This window comes from Danio rerio, chromosome 10 (assembly GCF_052040795.2).
Source record: "Danio rerio strain M-AB ecotype USA chromosome 10, GRCz13ab, whole genome shotgun sequence".
NCBI lineage: Eukaryota > Metazoa > Chordata > Actinopteri > Cypriniformes > Danionidae > Danio > Danio rerio.
In genome coordinates this window covers 36,271,376-36,292,120 of record NC_141030.1, presented here as the reverse complement: position 1 = coordinate 36,292,120, position 20,745 = coordinate 36,271,376, and the positions used below count along the sequence as shown (strand labels likewise).

General features: G+C 37.1%; 1 protein-coding gene across 3 annotated transcripts in view; it reads left to right on the top strand.

Annotated features, from left to right (window-relative positions):
* Positions 1–20,185, top strand: part of mogat2 (monoacylglycerol O-acyltransferase 2) — an 83,096-nt gene extending 62,911 nt beyond the window's left edge. For 2 of the 3 annotated variants that reach the window (NM_001006083.3, NM_001326700.1), the window contains 5 exon segments: positions 3,909–4,087; positions 12,819–13,023; positions 13,755–13,929; positions 16,001–16,200; positions 19,524–20,185. In NM_001006083.3, coding sequence (NP_001006083.2) covers positions 4,064–4,087; positions 12,819–13,023; positions 13,755–13,929; positions 16,001–16,200; positions 19,524–19,678 — 759 coding nt within the window. In that variant the 5' untranslated portion in view covers positions 3,909–4,063 and the 3' untranslated portion in view covers positions 19,679–20,185. 3 annotated transcript variants of the gene reach the window in all.
* The last annotated feature ends 560 nt before the right edge of the window (positions 20,186–20,745 follow it).

The following is a 20,745-nucleotide window of genomic DNA, read 5'->3' as shown; positions in this document are numbered from 1 at the left end:
GAATACTACATTTACAACATTGTCACTGTCACGTGACACCTACTGGCATCAGTTACAGGTGTAATGTTGTATTTTTTGTAATTACACTATTTTAATAAAGTGTTTATCAGATTAACTCATAATTACAAACTTGTAGGTTAGAGAGCTATGACGTGTACCATGTGACCATTGAACCATCCAACTGCTGAAGATTACAGTGCATTGGGTGTTAATAGTATTGTCATAGAAGTGCACAGCTTCAACACACCTCAGAATAGAGTATCACGTTTTGCTATCTTGATATTATAATTACAACACACAATGCACTATGCACTCAATAGTGAAATGTTTGAAGTTATCTAGTCCTTAATCTAAAAGTTCCGCCCTCTCTGATGCATAAATAAAGCTGTGAAAGTTGAGTACATGAAGTGTCCCAACTGCACTACACGATAGGGAATCATTAGATTGTGATACTAATGGTTGGTAAACTTTTTAAACCACTAACGATTTCCACCATTTTGTGCTTTAGCTCAAGATGCTAACATTAAACCAGACACCATGGCATGTCTAAAACGGAATTTTATGCGTTTTCATCATATTATTGTGTTTAAAAAATGATTTCGAAGTTTAATTAAATATCACAATAACAGAGTTGAGAAATAATGAATCTATTGTTAGTGTGTTCCAAATATTTCTTATAAATTATAAAGAAAATAAAGAAAAATTTTCCACCGGGCCAATGTTATAGACAGGCAGGGCCGGCACGTCCATAGAGGCGACCTAGGCGGCCGCCTAGGGCGGCAGAATACAGAGGGTGGTTATATCCGTATATCCGATATATCAGTTATATCCGCGTCTAGGGCGGCGTCCGCGACACTACCCTCACCACCCGCGCCCTCAGTTATATCCACGTCTAGGACGGCGTCTGCGACACTACCCTCACCACCCGGGTCCCCTTAGTTATATCCGCGTCTAGGGCGGCGTCTGCGACACTACCCTCACCACCCGTGCCCTCAGTTATATCCGCGTCTAGGGCGTCAAAATAGAGAGGGCGGCGGCGTCCGCGACAGCTCCCTCGACACCCCCCCTCGCTTTTTACTTTAGGGTTGAGGGCATAACCGTCCTTTGCCTAGAGCGGCAGTTCAGCTTGCTCCAGCCCTGCAGACAGGTCACATCTGATAAGATCTAGAAATTGAAGACCGGGGTGTAGACTGACGTTGGGGTTGTTGTGCACGGCAGGCTAGAGTCATGCTGCCAGGCCACATCCAATGCGATCTAGAAAGTGAAGAGCGGGGTGGTGGGGGGTTAATGGGGGCACGGCAGGCCAGACTCTCTGTGGCAGGCTTGATTGACCCCTCAGGCCTTCGGGAAAAGTCCCGGTGCTTCCTATGGCCAGTCCACTCCTGCTCTCCACACTGCACACTACTCCTACAACTCCTACCCACCCGGAGTGAGGGTTTGGGAGCCATTTTATATCATTGACCCTGCTCATGGATTATACCATTTTAGAGTTTGGAATGGTAACATATAGGTGAATATACATAAAAAACACATTGAACAAAATATAAATTAGTAGAAGTAAATACGTATGCATAAATAACCTAAATTACAACACAAAAAACAACCATTATGAATATACACAAGAGAATAATGAGACATCTGATGATATCACTCCAAAATGGCTGCTCTGAATGGAAAGTGGGAAAATATTGTATAAATGTCCTGGGTTGCAATCTAAAGGGTTTGCTTCTGAGGAGTGGATACCTGTGATTGTGTGTAATCTTTCTATGTTTTGTTTTTAATAAATGGTGTTTAAAGGAACATGTGTATGTGGTTATTTCAGTGTGTATGGAACGATAATATGGGATATTGTTTCAATTGGTTTTAAATAAAAATGGTACATAAACAGTGAAAACCTTAGACAGCAGACAAAAAACTCACATTAAATAAACACACATGCACATTATACTGACAGTACTACACAGATCCGTGTAAACATATTTGTTTGCCGGCAATCTGACCATGTTTGAAAATGTATGCATGTTATGGGTGCAATACGTGTTTGCAACATTCATTTATTTATTTTCTTTTCAGCTTAGTCCCTTTATTAACCTAGGGTCGCCACAGCGCAATGAACCGCCAACTATCCAGCATATGTTTTACGCAGCAGATGTCCTTCAAGCTGCAACCCATCACTTGGAAACATCCATACACTCTCACACTTGAACTTTCTCTTTTGTTTTTTGTTTGAGTACTGTGGATTCAGATATACCACACTTGACTGTTTTTCACCTGCTATACTGTGTGTATTCAATTCCTGATGCAGCAGCTGTTGTTGTTGTTTTCTTTACAACACAGCTTGTTATTTCCTAAGTATGTGCAAATCAAAATTGCATACATTTTTTACTGTATATGGTGTAAAAAAAGTATAGTAAATGAGCCAAGTGCATGCATATTTATTTTAATGTACTTTATTCTCTCAATAGAGCTTCATCAGGCAATGTAGAACATTTCTGAATGGAGTTGCATGTTCTTGAATTTGTAACTAAAAAGAGAATGAATGTAGGAAAGTCAGACATATAGTACTGGATTGACCTGGCCCACAACAGTATAGCCAGGTGCATCAGGGAGATCAGGAGATGGTTTAGAGTTGTTTTATGCGTTATACTGGTTAAATGCCTGGGTTGTTTTGTTATAAACTTGATCTGTGTTTGTGTTTAAGTTGGCTTCTGTGTTTTAAGCCCAATATTTCTTTGGTTTATAAAAAAATATTGGCTGTCACCATTAATGAGAATGATGTGTAAAGGAAGCACCCTACTGGTTCGATCTTTATAATGTTTTGGAGCTCAGAATAATAGGAGAATTGTCTTTGCTGTCTCCTTCCTGCTTATTTTGCCAGATTGCTGCAAACAAAGACACTTAGAGTCGTGGGGTGTATGGTGCATGAGTGTAATTTTCTCCAACATGTGAGGAAACTAAGTTTTGCGCCTTAGATGCTAGCACCCTGCTAGCCGTTTTAGATTAAACAGTTTAGCTATGTTATGTTAGCTCCAGTTGCCCACATACAGCAATTGTTACAATACTTTCACCAGTACTTGTGTTGTGAAATCATTTAATCTAGAATAATAAAGCCTCTCCTACTATGTGGAAAATATTATAGTAACTTATAGTAAACACTATAATATATTTATAATACAATACATATAGGCTACTGTCGTTTTCTGCAGTTACTGTGCATATTATACTACATTACCATACAATTTTTCATTCATTCATTCATTTTCTTTTCGGCTTAGTCCCTTTATTAATCCGGGGTCGCCACAGCGGATTAAACCGCCAACTTATCCCAGCACGTTTTTACGCAGCGGCTGCCCTTCCAGCTGCAACCCATCTCTGGGAAACATCCACACACACTCATTCACACACACACACACTCATACACTACGGAAAATTTTGCCTACCCAATTCACCTGTACCGCATGTCTTTGGACTGTGGGGGAAATGAGCACACCCAGACCAACACAGAGAGAACATGCAAACTTCACACAGAAGCGCCAACTGAGCCGAGGCTCGAACTAGCGACCCAGCGACCCTCTTGCTGTAAGGCGACAGCACTACCTACTGCGCCACTGCGTCACCACTTTACATTTTACCATAGTAAAAACTAAAGTATGCAGTGTTTATAACCATTTATTCCTTCACTATAGTTTTATATAGTCTTTTACTATAAAATACTATGTAAATACTGCAGCATTTTTTCATGTACGTTATGTCATTTTGTCTTCTTCTGTGGTACTTACAGTGTTGTTTACCTTGCACTTTGCACTTTGAAAGGTTGCACATTGAGCTGTGCTTGTACACTAACGCATCTAAATGACATATAAGATAATTTTTATTCACTTGTTTATGATCTGTGCTATTTCTTTCAGCGCCCTGCTGTATTGTCCTGTTCTTCATCCTGCTCTTCACTCGTTTCTGGCTCATCAGTGTGCTTTATGCCACCTGGTGGTACATCGACTGGGACACACCTTCACGAGGAGGGAGAAAAGTGCCATATCTCTGCAAACTGCGTGTGTGGGAGTACATGAGAGATTATTTCCCCATCAGGGTGAGTGACCAGATTTACTGAAGCACAGCAAAATTCCTCTTGGCTGTTGACATTTTGAACATCCTCAGCAGCTTCACTTTTCTTTTTTTTTTACAGAAATTGTTTAAAATAAACTACTGTATCAGAGATTGACGAGTTGATTAGGAGAGTCGTCAGATTTAAGAATGTGATTTACAGGCGGAAAGAATGAGATTGCAACCCTATACTGCCATCTAGTGTTCATTCATAATGTGTATCATATATTCAAATTGATAAATAATATCTTATCACTTTGAAGTTGCTCATCAAGGACTATGGAATACTAATTTACATCATTTAATTTAAACTTTAATTTCAGTGAGCTTTTAACTTAGACAAACAAACATACAAACAAATAAACAGGGTTACATTAGATTTGAAATGACAATCTCTAAACCATGCCCATCTTTCTAACTCTCTTCTCAGATGGAATGGTGGGCCAAATCAAAGGTTACTGTGGGCCAACTTTGGCCCGTGGGCCTTAGTTTGGGCATCCCTCCCTGCTATAGAAAGTATTCGTTTAAAAGAGAGAAATGGTGTGCTGTAACTGTTGCGCTGTAGGATGAGGGAACATTATTTCACCTGTGTATTGACCTTCTACAGCAGGGGTGGCCAACCCTGTTCCTGGAGAACCACCTTCCTGCAAATTTCAGTTGCAACCCATATCAAACACACCTGCCTGTAATTATCACGTGCTGTTCAGGTCCTAATTAATTGGTTCAGGTGTGTTTGATATGGGTAGCAACTGAAATCTGCAGGAAGGTGGCTCTCCGGGAACAGGGTTGGCCACCCCTGTTCTACAGTATCACACTATATGCCAGTGGTCACCAAACTTGTTCCTGGAGGGCCGGTGTCCTGGAGATTTTAGCTCCGACCCTAATCAAACACACCTGAACAAGCTAATCAAGGTCTTGGTTTACTTGAAACATCCAGGCAGGTGTGTTGAGGCAAGTTGGAGCTAAATCCTGCAGGGACACCGGCCCTCCAGGACCGAAATTGGTGGCCCCTGCTATATGCTATAATGTTATGCAGAGACTAAAATAGGACGTCTTTAACTCAAATACAGCTTTTGTGAAATTAATGTGTCTATTTTGCTTATAAAAGATGGTGGTCTGTCTATCTACAGCCGTTAAGTTCATTTAAGTAAATACTGCTCCATTACCGGGCAGCGTGGTGGTGCAGTGGGTAGCGCTGTTGCCTCACAGAAAAAAAGGTCACTGGTTTGAGCCTCCGCTGGGTCAGTTGGCATTTCTGTATGGACTTTGCATGTTCTCCCCGTGTTCGCGTAGGTTTCTCCATGTGCTTTCCTCCACAAGTCCAAAGACGTGATATTGGTAAATTGAGTAAGCTAAATTGTCTGTAGTGTATGTGTGTGAATGAGTCTGTAAGGGTGTTTCCCAGTGATGGGTTGCAGCTGGAAGGGCCTCCTCTGTTTAAAACATATGCTGGACAAGTTGGCTTTTCATTCCGCTGTGGCGACCCCTGATTAATAAAGGGATAAATCCGAAAAGAAAATGAATGAATGTTCAATACTAACTCTTTATTAACACTGTAGATGTGCTCCCTCACAAAGATAGTGTTTTCTCGATTGTTAACCGTGCACATTTTCACAGCTAACAAAAACTAATCAGATTAAGCAGTTGAAAATACTGTATGTATACAATCACCGACCACTTTATTAGGTACACCTGTCCAACTGCTTGTTAACGCAAATTTCTAGTCAGCCAATCACATGGCAGCAACTCAGTGCATTTAGGCATGTAGACATGGTCAATCTGCTGCAGTTCAAACCGAGCATCAGAATGGGGAGAAAAGGTGATTTAAGGGTCTTTGAATGTAGCATGGTTGTTGTCGCCATAAGGTGCCTTGTTGATGTCAGAGGTCAGAGGAGAATGGCCAGACTGGTTCGAGCTGATAGAAAGGCAACAGTAACTCAAATAACCACTAGTTACAACCGAGGTATGCAGAAGAGCATCTCTGATCAAGTCCAACCTTGAGTCAGATTGGCTACAGCAGCAGAAGACCACACCGGGTGCCTCTCCTGTCAGCTAAGAACAGGAAATTGAGGCTGCAATTCACACAGGCTCACCAAAATTGGACAAAAGAAGATTGGAAAAACGCTGCCTGATCTGATGAGTCTCGATTTATATAAAATATGCATATATTTTTAAAGTAGAGTAAGTTTTCATAGCACAGATGGCGTTTATGGTCTTGTCAGGATAGGCGTGTAAATGATTGATATCCCTAAACCCTGGTTTGATAATGTATGAGTACACCTACTGTACACACACACACGGATGTTTCACTGTAAGGTGTTTCATCCAAATTTATTTAACACACTGTTTAACATTTTAGTTTTACAGTCTAATAGTAATTCATTTATAAATGATCTATTCATTCATTTATTCATTTTCCTTCACCTTAGTCCCTTTATTCATCAGGGGTCGCCACAGTGGAATGAACCGCCAACTTATCCGGCGTATGTTTTACGCAGCGGATGCCCTTCCAGCTGCAACCAAATACTGGGAAACATCCATGCACACTCATTCACACACATGCACTACTGCCAATTTAGTTTATTCAATTCACCTATAGCGCATGTCTTTGGACTGGGGGAAACCAGGGCACCCGGAGGAAACCCACTTGAACATGAGGAGAACATGGAAACTCCACACAGGAATGCTAACAGGTCGGTGCAATAGCCCAGTGGTTAGTGCACCAACATATGGTGCAGTAGCACATCAGGGCATCCAGGGTTTAAATCCTGACTCGAGGACATTTCCCATAATAATATATATTTTGAAGGACAAAAAAAAACTACTTACTGAAATATTCCTCATCTTGTTGAATCAGGAATTTCAGATTGAATGACAGCGCTCAGACTTGTTTAACAGAAAAACAGAGTTTGTATTAATCATTTAATCAAACAACTTCTGTTTCCTTCAACAAAATTCATGAGCAAAATTGTGTTTACTCCGAGATCTGAGCTCTGCTTTCAAATTTATAGTCTGCTTAAGGAGATGAGGAGAAATATTTCACCGGTGGTTGACGCAAAATTTCATCTTAATCAATTACTCACTTTGAATACAAATGCTCCATTTAGCCAACAGCAAGAGCCCTTTAATACAAATGACGCATTCAGTCATATGTTTTGTCTCCTTGAGAATCCTTGGACAAACCCAGATTTTGTACGGTGAATTTACAAAAATGGAATTTCCTCAGGAAAAAACCCCATTGTAAGTAAATTCTTGAGCTCTTGAAGGCCTTGAATCTATCACTAACCTAAGTGAAATTTAAATTAGGTGCAAAATCTATGCAGCAATCGCATCTCTTCAGTTGTTTTCATAGAGATGTCTATTTTTGCTTTTCTTCATAATCACGGCCATGACGTGGTTTAAAGCCCCCAAACTGTTCACAGTTACTGATTGACTCTGTGTCTTCTGAGGCCACATGTCCTCACTGTTGTTCAGTAGGTGAAAATACTGTCATTATGGATTGATATGAACAGATAATACACTAACGTTTCAAAGGTCTGAGTGATAATGTTTCCCCTGCTAATCAAATGAGAGTGTTTTTGATGTAGCCGATGCACTACACACTACACTACCTGACAAAAGTCTTGTCGGCAATCCCACTTGTAAGAGCAACAAATAATAGCTTCTAGTTGATCATTTGGAAAGGTGGCAGAAGGTAGATTTTAGTCTGTTGAACTGCATCCCAATCAAAAATGGCAGAAGACCTATTGGAACCCGCATGGACCCAAGACTCTCACAGAATCAGTCAAGCTTGGTGAAGGAAAAATCATGGTTTGTGGTTACATTCAGTATGGGGGCGTGCAAGAGATCTGCAGAGTGGATGGTAACATCAACAGCCTGAAGTATCAAGATATTTGTGCTGCTCATTACATTACAAACCACGGGAGAGGGCAAATTCTTCAACAGGACAGCGCTCCTTCTCATACCTGAGCCTCCGAGTTAGTTCCTGAAAGCAAAAAAGGTCAATGTGCTCCAGGATTGGCCAGCCCAGTCACCAGACATGAACATTATTAAGCTGGGCTGGGTCCTTCTCAGCCCTGGAGTTTCAAGCCTTAGACCGGCCCACCTCAGTTCACGACTGACTATATTAAAATAACGTCATTTCCAATTTAGTTCCTAATGACACTATCACGTCTTTTACTAGGAAACAGCTGCTTTAGAACTTCTAATGTTTGTCATAAATATGAAAAGATTAAAAGGTAGGTAAATCTCCAACACTATTCTTTAAAACATCACAACGTCCTTTCCTGTAATATCAGATTGTTTTGTGCAAAATTCTTAATAGATATCCAGTCCTTTGTAACAGTGGTCACACAAATCAAATATAAATGAAATATGTGCACCTACATAAATAACCCAAACAGTATTTTATGTCATAACACAAAAAAAAAAAAAAAAAAAAAAAAAAAAAATATATATATATATATATATATATATATATATATATATATATATATATATATATATATATATATATATATATATATATATGTATGTATGTATGTATGTATGTATGTATATATATATATATGTATGTATGTATGTATATATATATGTATGTATATATGTGTATATATGTATGTATATATGTATGTATATATATATATATATATATATTTATATATATATATATATGTGTATATATATATATATATATATATATGTATATGTGTGTGTGTGTGTGTGTGTGTGTGTGTGTAGAACTAATTATTAAAACTAATTATCACACAAATAAAATATAAATGAAATATGTACACCTACATAAATAACCCAAACAGTATTTTAGGTCATAACACTAAAAATGAAAAAAAATTTATATACATACATATATACATACATATATATATATATATATATATATATATATATATATATATATATATATATATATATATATATATATATGTATGGGTGTGTGTGTGTGTGTGTGTAGAACTAATTATTAAAACTAATTATTCCATCTTTACCAATTTACAAATAAACTGCAAGAAATGAGTACTCTAAATATATCCTTTGTTTCATTCACAACTCTCCAGCTTTAATGAGAGTTACCCAATGAACAATCAATGACAGTTTGACTTGATGTTCGTGAGAAGCGGAGCCACGGCAGAGTCTCTGAGGGCCATTGTGATTTTGAACGGACATTTGTCATGTTTTTAAAATGGCACGAACAGACTCTTAGTCACAGCCAGTGATTTGGGTTTATGTTATAGGTTGAATGGATATTACGATAGAAAGATCACTGAATGTCTATGAAAGCGTGTTTCACACTGGTGGTTGATTTTTTTTCATGGAAAATCTGCTGGAAATTCTTACACTGGTTCTCAGAATTGTCTGGTTTTCTGAATGTCAGTCCGAAGCTTTAACATCTAACCACAAAGAAACCAGTCTGTTGAGTGCTGTTGGTTTAGGGCTGAATCTGTTGAAGCTCTTATTAGTATTAACTGATCCTAGATCAGTGTGAAAGGTCAAAATAGAGCCTTTGCACTGCACATGAACAACACATGATCATTGACCTTTAACAACTGCCTTTTTTGTTTTCTGAAAATTTTTGCTTATTTGAAAACACAATCACCATGAGATCAGAAGATCATTTTTAATAGATTATCATAGTTTATTTGATCATTTTATTATTATTATTATTATTAATATTTGTATTATTATTATTATTATTATTATTATTATTCATTCATTCATCTTCCTTCGGCTTAGTCTCTATTTCAGAGGTCGCCACAGCGGAATGAACCGCCAACTATTCTAGCATATTCCTTTTACACAGCGAATGCAGTTCCAGCCGCAACCAAGTACTGGGAAACTTCACACACACACACACACACACACACACACACACACACACACACACACACACTCATACGGCCAATTTAGTTTATTCAATTTCATCTAAAGCACATGTCTTTGGACTCTAGGGGAAACTGGAGTACCCAGAGGAAACCCACATGAACACGGGGAGAACATGCAAACTCCACACAGAAATGCCAACTGGCCTAGCCTGGACTCGAGCCAGCGACCTTCTTGCTGTGAGGCGACAATGCTAACCACTGAGCCATCGCGCTACCCAATATTATTATTATTATTATTATTATTATTATTATTATTATTATTATTATCGTAAAACACTTTACCATAAGTTTGATTAAATAATGTATTTATTTACATGAACTAACAATGAACAATACACTTATTACAATATATATTCGTCTTTGTTAACATTAGTTAATGGATTGCAATGCAATCTCCACATTTTAGTTGATGATTAGTTTAATTTACAGATAAAGATTATAAATATATATATATATATATATATATATATATATATATATATATATATATATATATATATATATATACATATAAATGAGCTTGACTGCTCCATGATTTGGGGGTAATGGACAAATTTTTGCAGATGTATAATATTTTATTTTATAATATTATTACATAACAGGGCAACGTAGTGTCGCAGTAGGTAGCGATGTCGCCTCACAGAAAGAAGGTCGCTGGTTCGAGCCTCGGCTGGGTCAATTGGCAATTCTTTGTTGAGTTTGCGTGTTCTCCCCATGTTCATGTGGGTTTCCTCCAGGTGCTCTGGTTTCCCCCAAACGTCCAAAGATATGCGGGACCGGTGAGTTGGGTAGGCTAAATTGTACTGTATGAGTGTGAATGAATGTTTACCAGTCATGAATTGCGGCTGGAAGGGCATCCGCTGCGTAAAAATGTGCTGGATAAATTGGCGGGTTGTACCACTGTGGCAACCCCAGATTAATAAAGGGACTAGGCCGAAAATGAATGAATGAATGTTATTACATAACATTACTATAATAATATTATATTTTATTGTAAATTTTACTGAAAATGTATTTGTTTGACTATCACCGTACAATATATGATAAAAACGTGGCTAATTCGTATGAATTTGTACAATCTCATTCAATTTAGTACGATTTGCTCATATAGGCATATGTTTTACAGTTGCAATCAGAATTATCAAACCCCCTGAATTATATATATATATATATATATATATATATATATATATAGGTAGGTATATAGGTACAAGTTATACTTCTAGATATTTTTTGGGGCCCCCGAGATTTCCTGGGGCCCTAAGCAGCCGCTTACCTCGTTTATTGGTTAAATGCGCTTCTGGTATGGTTGTATGCTAATGTTTGCCTGAATTTAATCTGCGAATATTGGAGTTATTAAAATCAATAAAACCTTGCTAGATTTGACATCCCGCTGCTTTGTTTACTTTAGTAACCAGGGAAACAGTGCTATTTCTGCAGTTCTTTAGGCGCCACCTGCTGGATTAGCTTTTTTTATCAAAGTCCCTTTAAGGCAAGTCATTTCACTCGGTGGCTATCTTTGAAATGCCTCTTGGGCAGTATGCTCAGGCATTCTGTTTGAATAGGGAAACTACATTCTACAAAATTTCTTGCCAAGCTTACATTTAAATTTCATATTAGGAAACACCAATAAAATTAAACAGCAACTGTCTCTTTAGTTTAATTTCTAAATTCTAGTCATTCTAGTCACTAATCACAAAATCTGCTGAAACTTATGTCTGGTCCGAGTTCCTGAAGAATCATCAGTCTATAGCAATCCCTGATTGACTCTTGCACTCGTAGGCAGGACTTCTTTCACCACCCTGAAAAATCCAGCTTAAACCAGCCTAGGATGAGTGCCTGGTTTTAGCTGATCGACCAGCCTGGTTTTAGAGGGGTTTTGGCCACTTCCAGGCTGGTTTCCAGCCATTTCCAGGCTGGTTTCCAACCATTTCCAGCCTGGTTTTAGCTGGAGAGGATAAAATGGAAATGACCAGCTAAAACCAGCTTGACCAGTCCAGCTTAAACCAGGATGGTCAAGCTGGTTTTAGATGGTTTTAGCTGGTCACTTTCCAGCCTGACCAGCTAAGACCAGGCTGGAAATGGCTGGAAACCAGCCTGAAAATGGCCAAAACCCCTCTAAAACCAGGCTGGTCAACCATCTAAAACTAGCCTACCATCCTAGGCTGGTTTAAGCTGGATTTTTCAGCAGGGCATATCGATCGTTACACTTCTTCCCATTTAAAACTATACGAGTGACATGTCTTGTGTATTCTATAGTCTTTGTTTTTATACAGTATATGAATAATGTTTTAGTTTAGGATTAGTTTCTTACAAATTAATATTTAGTAAATATACTGTTGAGTTAAAATGTCACCAATGTTACCAGTGGAAACCTACAGTGGATATGAGGTCCTAAACTGTATGGAAAGAGTCTTAAAAATGTCTTAGGAGGTAATTGATTTTCACTCTCTCATTCCTGTTACATACTTTGTTCGTGGTTAACTCACATTGCATTTACTAATACTAACAAGCATGAATTTGAATTTGAATTGATCAAGCATTGGATTTGACGTAAATGTTGAACTGTGATTAGTAAATAGTGGACAAGTTCATTATTAGTTCATGTTTGTAAATACATTAATATTTACTATTATGTGACATGTGTAATGTGTGAATATTATTATTATTATTATCATTCAAAATCAAATTGACATGTCTAAAAATTATGCCGAAAACATCCAACATCTATTCTTGTCCATGAAGCCGTTTCATATGTCACAATAGGAAAGAGAACTTCTGTTTGATGACATTTATTTGTCTTTGTTGTTTTATTAGCTGATAAAGACGGCTGACTTGGACACTAGGAAGAACTATGTGATGGGTTTCCATCCTCATGGTATTCTCGTGGCTGGTGCTTTTACAAATTTCTGCACGGAGGCGACTGGATTTAGCAAACTCTTCCCTGGGATAAAGAGCAACCTTCTCATGCTGCCTCTCTGGTTCAGAGCCCCCTTCTTCAGAGATTACATCATGTCAGCAGGTCAGTAGTTTGATGCACTGTAAGATAAACAAATTTACAACTAACTTTATAATTAAAAAACTCTATTTGAGGTAAAGTGCCTCGAAGATGTTAACATTAGGACTTGAAAATGTAAAGATATTCACATCCCAGTAGGCACAAATGGCATTAAAGACTGATTTCAGATGACTGCCTTGATGTAAATTGACCTCATATTCAGTTGGTGCCAAAAATATCCTAATTCACTGCAGTTTTATTACATGTTTTTGATGTAAAAAAAGCTGGCCAAAAATTTACAAAATTCAGCGTACAGTACATTTTTCATTAGGAATTGAAGCTTTTAGATATGATAAAACCTTCCTTATATTATAAACCTTTTTGTGTCATTATTTTGGTGGTCAAAAGGACCCGGGGGTCGACACAGCGGAATGAACCACCAACTTATCCAGCAGGTTTTTACGAAGCGGATGCCCTTCCAGCTGCAACCCATCTCTGGGAAAAGAGCAGTTCAATCTCTTATGTAGTTTGCTGTATAAAAATATAACATTTTGAATTATTTATAATTATCGGCCTATACATATCAGCTATACGGCCTCCAAGTCTAAAGAGTTATCGGTATCGGCCAAAAAAATCCATGTCGATGCATCCCTAGGTAAAGGCATTAGAAAATACAGTTTTACCAGTATAAAATCAATGGAAACCTATGTAACATCCCTACTGCTCACAAAAACAAACACGTGTGTGTATTCCAGGGCTGGTTCCATCAGACAAGGAGAGTGCCAGTTATCTGCTCCGGAGGAAGGGTGGAGGGAATGCGGTGGTCATTGCAGTCGGTGGAGCTCCTGAAGCTTTGGATGCACATCCTGGTGACTACACCGTTCACCTGGCCAATAAGAAAGGCTTTATTAAGCTTGCAATAGAGCACGGGTAAGCAAGAGCTTTCTCCTGATCACTTAATAGTTTAACAGGTTGTCTCTTGTTGACACAAGAGTTTGTCTTTTGTGTTTGTGCCAGTTATTTGTTGCCATATTGCCAAAGTTGCTCATTTATGAAATGCAAACTTGTGCAACTTGCATTGGAACGTAATAGTTCTACATTTACATAACGCTCTGTGGCAAAAACTAAAGAGTTTGAAGGGTTAGTTCACCCAGAAATGAACATTTATCATTCATTCTCATGTCATTCCAAACCCCTGAGACCATCATTCACTTTCAAAACACAAATGTGACCCTGGATTTGAATTGGGTTTATTTTTGGCAGTAACCATAAATACATTATTGTATGGGTCAAACTTATAATTTTTTATTTTATGGCAAAAATCATTTGAATTTAAAGATAGGATCAAGTTGTATAAATACATGTAGCAAATTCCCTACAGTAATTTTATCAAAAGTCAATTTGCATTAGTTGATGTGCATTGCTGGGGGTGACACAGTGGTGCAGTGGGTAGCGCTATCGCCTCACAGCAAGAAGGTTGCTGGTTCGAGCACTGTCTGAGTCAGTTCATGTGGTGTAGGTGAATTGGGTAAGCTAAATTGTCCGTAGTGTATGTGTGTATGTCCTGGGCCTCCATGTTGAGGGTTGAGCGTTGGGCTGACAACCCACATCAGAAAAGTAGATTTTACGTAACACCAATATGATGCGACTAAATATCAACTTCGAAATAAATGACCTTGAGAGTAAGTAGATAAGTAATGTGCATTGCTAAGAATTTAATTTGGACAACTTCAAATGTGATTTGCTCAGTATTTTGGATTTTTTAAACACTTAGTTGTATACAAAAAGGTGTGTCTCTGCAAAATATCGTCCAAATCTAACAAATTATATATATCGTTTGTCATTTTCAGACGTTTTATTAAAAAAAAAAAATGGTCCCACTTTATATTAAGTGGCCTTAACTAATATGTACTTACACAGGAATTAATAGTTTGCTACAATGTACTTATTATGTAAATACATGTATTTACTGTATACTTATGCTTGATTAAATACCGGTATGTAATTACATTTGTAAATACACTGCTGACCATTCCCTACACCTTAACCCAACCATAAACCTACCCACACCACCAAACCTGTCCCTAACCCAACCCCTATCCCAACTCAAGAGCACCTTTATGAACAAAGTATGTACATTGTATTTATTTTTTGATGTAAGTACATAGTAGTTAAGGACACTTAATATAAAGTGGGACCAAAAAAACAAATGTTACACACATACTGTTGGCTATATGGAATGCAAATACTTTGAAGCTCAATATCTCAAAATCGTTCAGAACGCAGATAGAACCTTATAATTCCAAGGTGAGGATATATCAATGAAACGCTTATACAATATATTTTAATAAAATGTATAAATCTCTGTGGTCCAAGTTCAGAAATTGAGATCTTTTAAATGAAATCCAGGAGCTCTCTCTTCCTCCATTGACTTCAGTGGTCCAGAGAACCAAAGCATTCCATGTAACTTCGGTAGTTCAGCTGTGATCTTATATAGCTCCAAAAAATGTGTGTGACAAAATTCTGTAAACAAGACTGTGTTTGCTGAAGAGATTAACAGTTTTTCTTTATTTTGCCATGAAAAAGTGTTCTTGGAGTTTAGTATCATTCAGAAATCACATTGTTTTAATGAAGGGTTTGGTTCCTTTTCTGGACTTTGAACATCTCTAGAACTTTACCGTCTATGGAGGGTCATCTAAAATAAGCATTTTGTTTAAATTATATTGATTTGAGTAATTAAGAACAGAACTTTCAATTTTGGGTTAACTAATCATTTAGCAATCTGTACATTCTACCAATGACATAATTTCAATGTCAAGATTCACATCTGCATTAGATTTTTGTCTGCAAATTTGATTCTGACATTCTACTTTCAGATAGTTTATATGTTAAATCTGCACATGAATGTTTCATGTCTCTTTATTTATTTCATTTGTAGACATTATTTTCCTCTCTCGCTTCTGTTTTTAATCAAAACTATCTTATTTTATTCTTACTGTAGTGCAGATTTGGTTCCTATATATTCGTTTGGAGAGAACGAGGTGTTTGACCAGGTGCAGAATCCTCGTGGCACATGGCTGCGATACATTCAAGAGCGTCTGCAGCGCATCATGGGTGTTTCTCTTCCTCTCTTTCATGCGCGAGGAGTTTTCCAGTACACCTTCGGCCTGATGCCTTACAGAAAGCCCATCAACACTGTTGGTGAGTACAAGCAAATATTACTGAAACTTTATTAAGACTAATTTCAAACGACCCTTTGTCATGCTATACAGATGAAATGACCTCTCTCAGTTTTCTGAGTCATGTATTTTTGTATTTGTTCATGTATTTCATTGTAGTGTAGAAATGCTTAATCTTATCTATCTATCTATCTATCTATCTATCTATCTATCTATCTATCTATCTATCTATCTATCTATCTATCTATCTATCTATCTATCTATCTATCTATCTATCTATCTATCTATCTGTCTGTCTGTCTGTCTGTCTGTCTGTCTGTCTGTCCATCTGTATGCCAATTCATCTATCCATCCATCCATCCATTCATCCATCTATCCATCCATCCATCCATCCATTCATCCATCTATCCATCCATCTATCCATTCATCCATCCATCCATCTATCCATCCGTTTACCCATCCATCCATCCATCCATCCATCCATCCATCCATCTATTTACTCATCCACCAATTCATCCATCCATCCACTATATCCACTCCATCCATCCATCCATCTACTCTATCTTTCCATCCATCCATCCATCCATTCATCCATCCATCTATCCATCCGTCTGTCAGTCTGTCTGTGTCTTTTGGTCCGTCCATCCATCCGTCCGTCTGTCCGTTTGTACGTCCTTCTGTCTGTCCCTCCATCCATCCATCCATCCATCCATCCATCCATCCGTCTGTCAGTCTGTCTGTGTCTTTTGGTCCGTCCATCCATCCGTCCGTCTGTCCGTTTGTACGTCCTTCTGTCTGTCCCTCCATCCATCCATCCATCCATCCATCCTCTATATCCATCCATCCATTCATTTATCCATCCATTCATTTATCATCCATCCATCCATTCATCCATCTAACTAACAAACCAAAGCAATCTCACAGCAATTTATTACTTTTTGATTTATTTGATTTAAAAAATTCATATTAAACTGAAAGACTGAGACAGTCCTAACATCCTCTAAACTGTGAGTGTAACTGTCAAAACGATTTACTGGAGCTTCAGAACTTTATTGCATGTCTGCAAAATCTAGTTCATCACCCAAAACATTGAATTCATGCTTCAAAACCTAGTTATCCTGTCAGTGATTTGGCCAAGGCCACCAAAACATAAACTGTAGTTGTCATTGTGTGAGCCACACTGCTCAAAATGATCAGTTGTTTTTTCACCATGACAGTCAATCATGGAAAATAAGGTTTAAAAATAGCTGATATTTATTGAGAAGAGTGAATAGTACATAGAAAATCTAAAAAACAAATGAACACTTGTATTTATACAGTACTTCATTTGTGTACAAATGTATTACATGCAAAGTGCAATCTTGCTTGTCCAATTACTCTATTGCATATTTCTTATGGTAACACAAATACAGACAATAAACTACAAAATATCATCCATGAAAAAAAATCATTCTTGGTGGACATCCTGTCACTCTTGTTGACCTTGCCAGAGATGACACTACTTCCAATTGCTCTTCCATGTGGTACTGCAGTTCAGGATTGTGAATGTAGTGATTGTATGTCTGTACTGTAAAACCCAAAAAGTTAAGGTAACTCAAACCATTTGACGAAACCGATTGCAACAAACCATTTAAGTTCAAAAACTAATCCTAATGAGTACTGTGAACTTAATCCATTTGAGTAAACAAAGCAATTAAGGCACAGTAAAACCCAATAAATGAAGAGAACCTAAACCAACTGAGTACTCTATAACCCAATAAGTTAAGGCAACTCAAACCATTTGAGCAAAGCGATTGCTACAAACCATTTGAGTTAAAAAACTAATCTGTATGAGTACTGTGAACTTACTCCATTTAAGTTGAAGTAATAAGGTATTTAGAGTTCAAAACTCTTTTCAAGTGAGTAGAATTAACTTTCAGTCAATTTTGAGTTAACTTTACTCATTTCAATTGGTAAAGTTGACTGTTGGGTTTTACAGTGCATATATAGTTTGTATAAATAGTTTGGTATACTATATGATAAATATATGGTACAAATTGTATTGACTAGAGGTCATTTACCAATTTAGCAGACATTACAAACAACTTCAATATCAGATATTAATGGTGTAAACGTGCACATACAGTACATATGACTTAATATTTAAATAAACAGTTTTGAGTTGGCTTCCACAATGAGCAATGATTGAGAAGTTGTGAAGAGTTTGAGCGTTTAAAGAAGAATCGACTCATCAGTTTTGATCAACAAGCCATATGCAATTAGTTTTTGTCCAAACTACAGACAATTGACCTTACTGTTTCCACACATGGCAAAAAGATTTGCAATTTGCTTAAATCAGTAAGAAATACCAATCTGATGTAAAGAATAAGCTAGATATTCTGAGATCTAAACGTATTGTTTTGAAAAATAAAAATTACAATTGAGAATTGAGCCAAAGCAATTGAGGAAAAACTGTAGTAGGATTTGCTCATCCTTTAATACAGTGTTTCTCAACTGGTGGGTCGCAACCCAAAAGTGGGTTGTGGGAACATTTTCAGTGGGTGGCGGAGAAAAACAACAACAAAAGTTTAACTTTTTACTTATTTTGCTTGTACTGGACTTTTATTTTGAAATGCATACGCGACAACTCTACCGTTTGACATGTGAAATTTCATTTAATTATAGAAACAAAAATGTTGAAGCGCAAGTGCGACCCCGATTATGTAAAGTATGGAATTACATATTTTGACGACAAAAACAGACTTAAAGCCTTAGTGTCATATGTAGTGAGGTGCTCTCACAAGAGAGCATGAAACCTTCTGAATTAAAACGACATTTAGAAACCAGACATGTTTTATTAACAGTTCAGTTTAGTTCATGGTAACTGAACCTGTCCTTACCCTAACCACTGTTTACAGTATTTGTCGTTTTTACTGTGTAATATTTTTATAATTTGATACATTTTTGTTAAATGACAGCAATAAAATATTGTTTATTTGTAAGTCTTGGTGAATTTCTTATGATTTATCTGTCACTACTTGTGTATGATAACAAATGAATTATAATTCCTTTTATAGTTCCTAAAAATTTGGGTCGCGGCCTGATGAACATGTAAAAATGTGGGTCCTATGGCCAAACCATTTGAGAACCCCTGCTTTAGTAAATAGTTAGGTTTTCATATGTATATAATAGTTATTACTAGTTTGCTTTTTGTAGGAAAGATGGCTAATTTCTGGCGCTTTTCTGACAATACGTAAACTAGTTACATTTCATCATGAAGTTGATCTATCTCCGTCTGTCTTTCCACTTATTTTTGTGTTTCAGCTCTAAAGCTCATATTTAAATGGTCTCCTTTGTATTTTTCAGTGGGTAGGCCAATTCCAGTGGAGAAAAATGAGAAACCAACAGCAGAAGAATTGGACGTCTATCATCAGCGCTATATGGATGAACTGGCACGGCTGTTCGAGGACCACAAGGGAAATTATGGAGTACCTGAAGACACTCATCTGGTGTTCCAGTGAGATGATCACTTATGTTGACGATGAGTTTGTGTGTTTGTACCTTGTATTTCTTACATTGTAGGAACCAAATGTCTTCACATATATAGCAATACCACTACATTTGACCTTGTGGGGACATTTGTTTGGTTCTAATGTTCAAAATGGCTCATGAATCACACTGAATTTAATATTTAGAAAATGTAAAAATGCCGATTGTTTTCTGTGAGGGTTGGGTTTAGGGGTAGGGGGATAGAATATACAGTTTGTACAGTATAACAATCATTACATCTATGGGAAGTCCTCATAAAGATAGCTGTACAAGTTTGTGCATGTGTGCGTTGTTTATTGCTGACTTTTAAACCGTCATTATTTTGGTAGATATAACAACTGTTGAATGTACCATCAACATTTTATTTCCTGATAAATGACTGAATTACAGTTACAGTCATACTTTAGATACACTTCAACTTGTGGATATTGCAAAATGTTACTTTACAAGTAAATTAAAACCCACTTGCTTCAAGTTTATCATTGAATTAACTGATTTATTCACGTCAATCTGATGCTGTCTGCCTTCTTCTAAGGGATAGTTCATCCCAAAATCTAAATTTGGTCATCATTTACTCACGTTTACCTTTTCCCATGGATATATATACACTAGATATCGCATACGGACCCTGAGCATGCGTCAATACCTCAGCCATATTTGTACAGTGCTCCCAGCACAAACGTCATTCAGTTGCACTAGTCAAGACAACACTCAAAAAAAAAATTGTTGAATGAACATGATTTAATCGTGGCACCCTTTATGCATCTAATCCAATCAAGTAAACCTAAACTGCTTTGAACATGTTGTATGAACACAAAGCACATTTGTAGATAAAACATGTTTTCAATATGTCAGTCTAACTTCTTTGCAACTAATTGACTCAAAATATTTGTATTGTGTTATTCTAATTAAAATGATTCTAATTTATTCAATGTAACACTAAAGCTTTACTTTAACGAAATTATGTCTCGTTAAATCAGCTAGTAATCAGCAATATTGTTGTTTAAATTTATTCATTCATTCATTCATTCATTTTCTT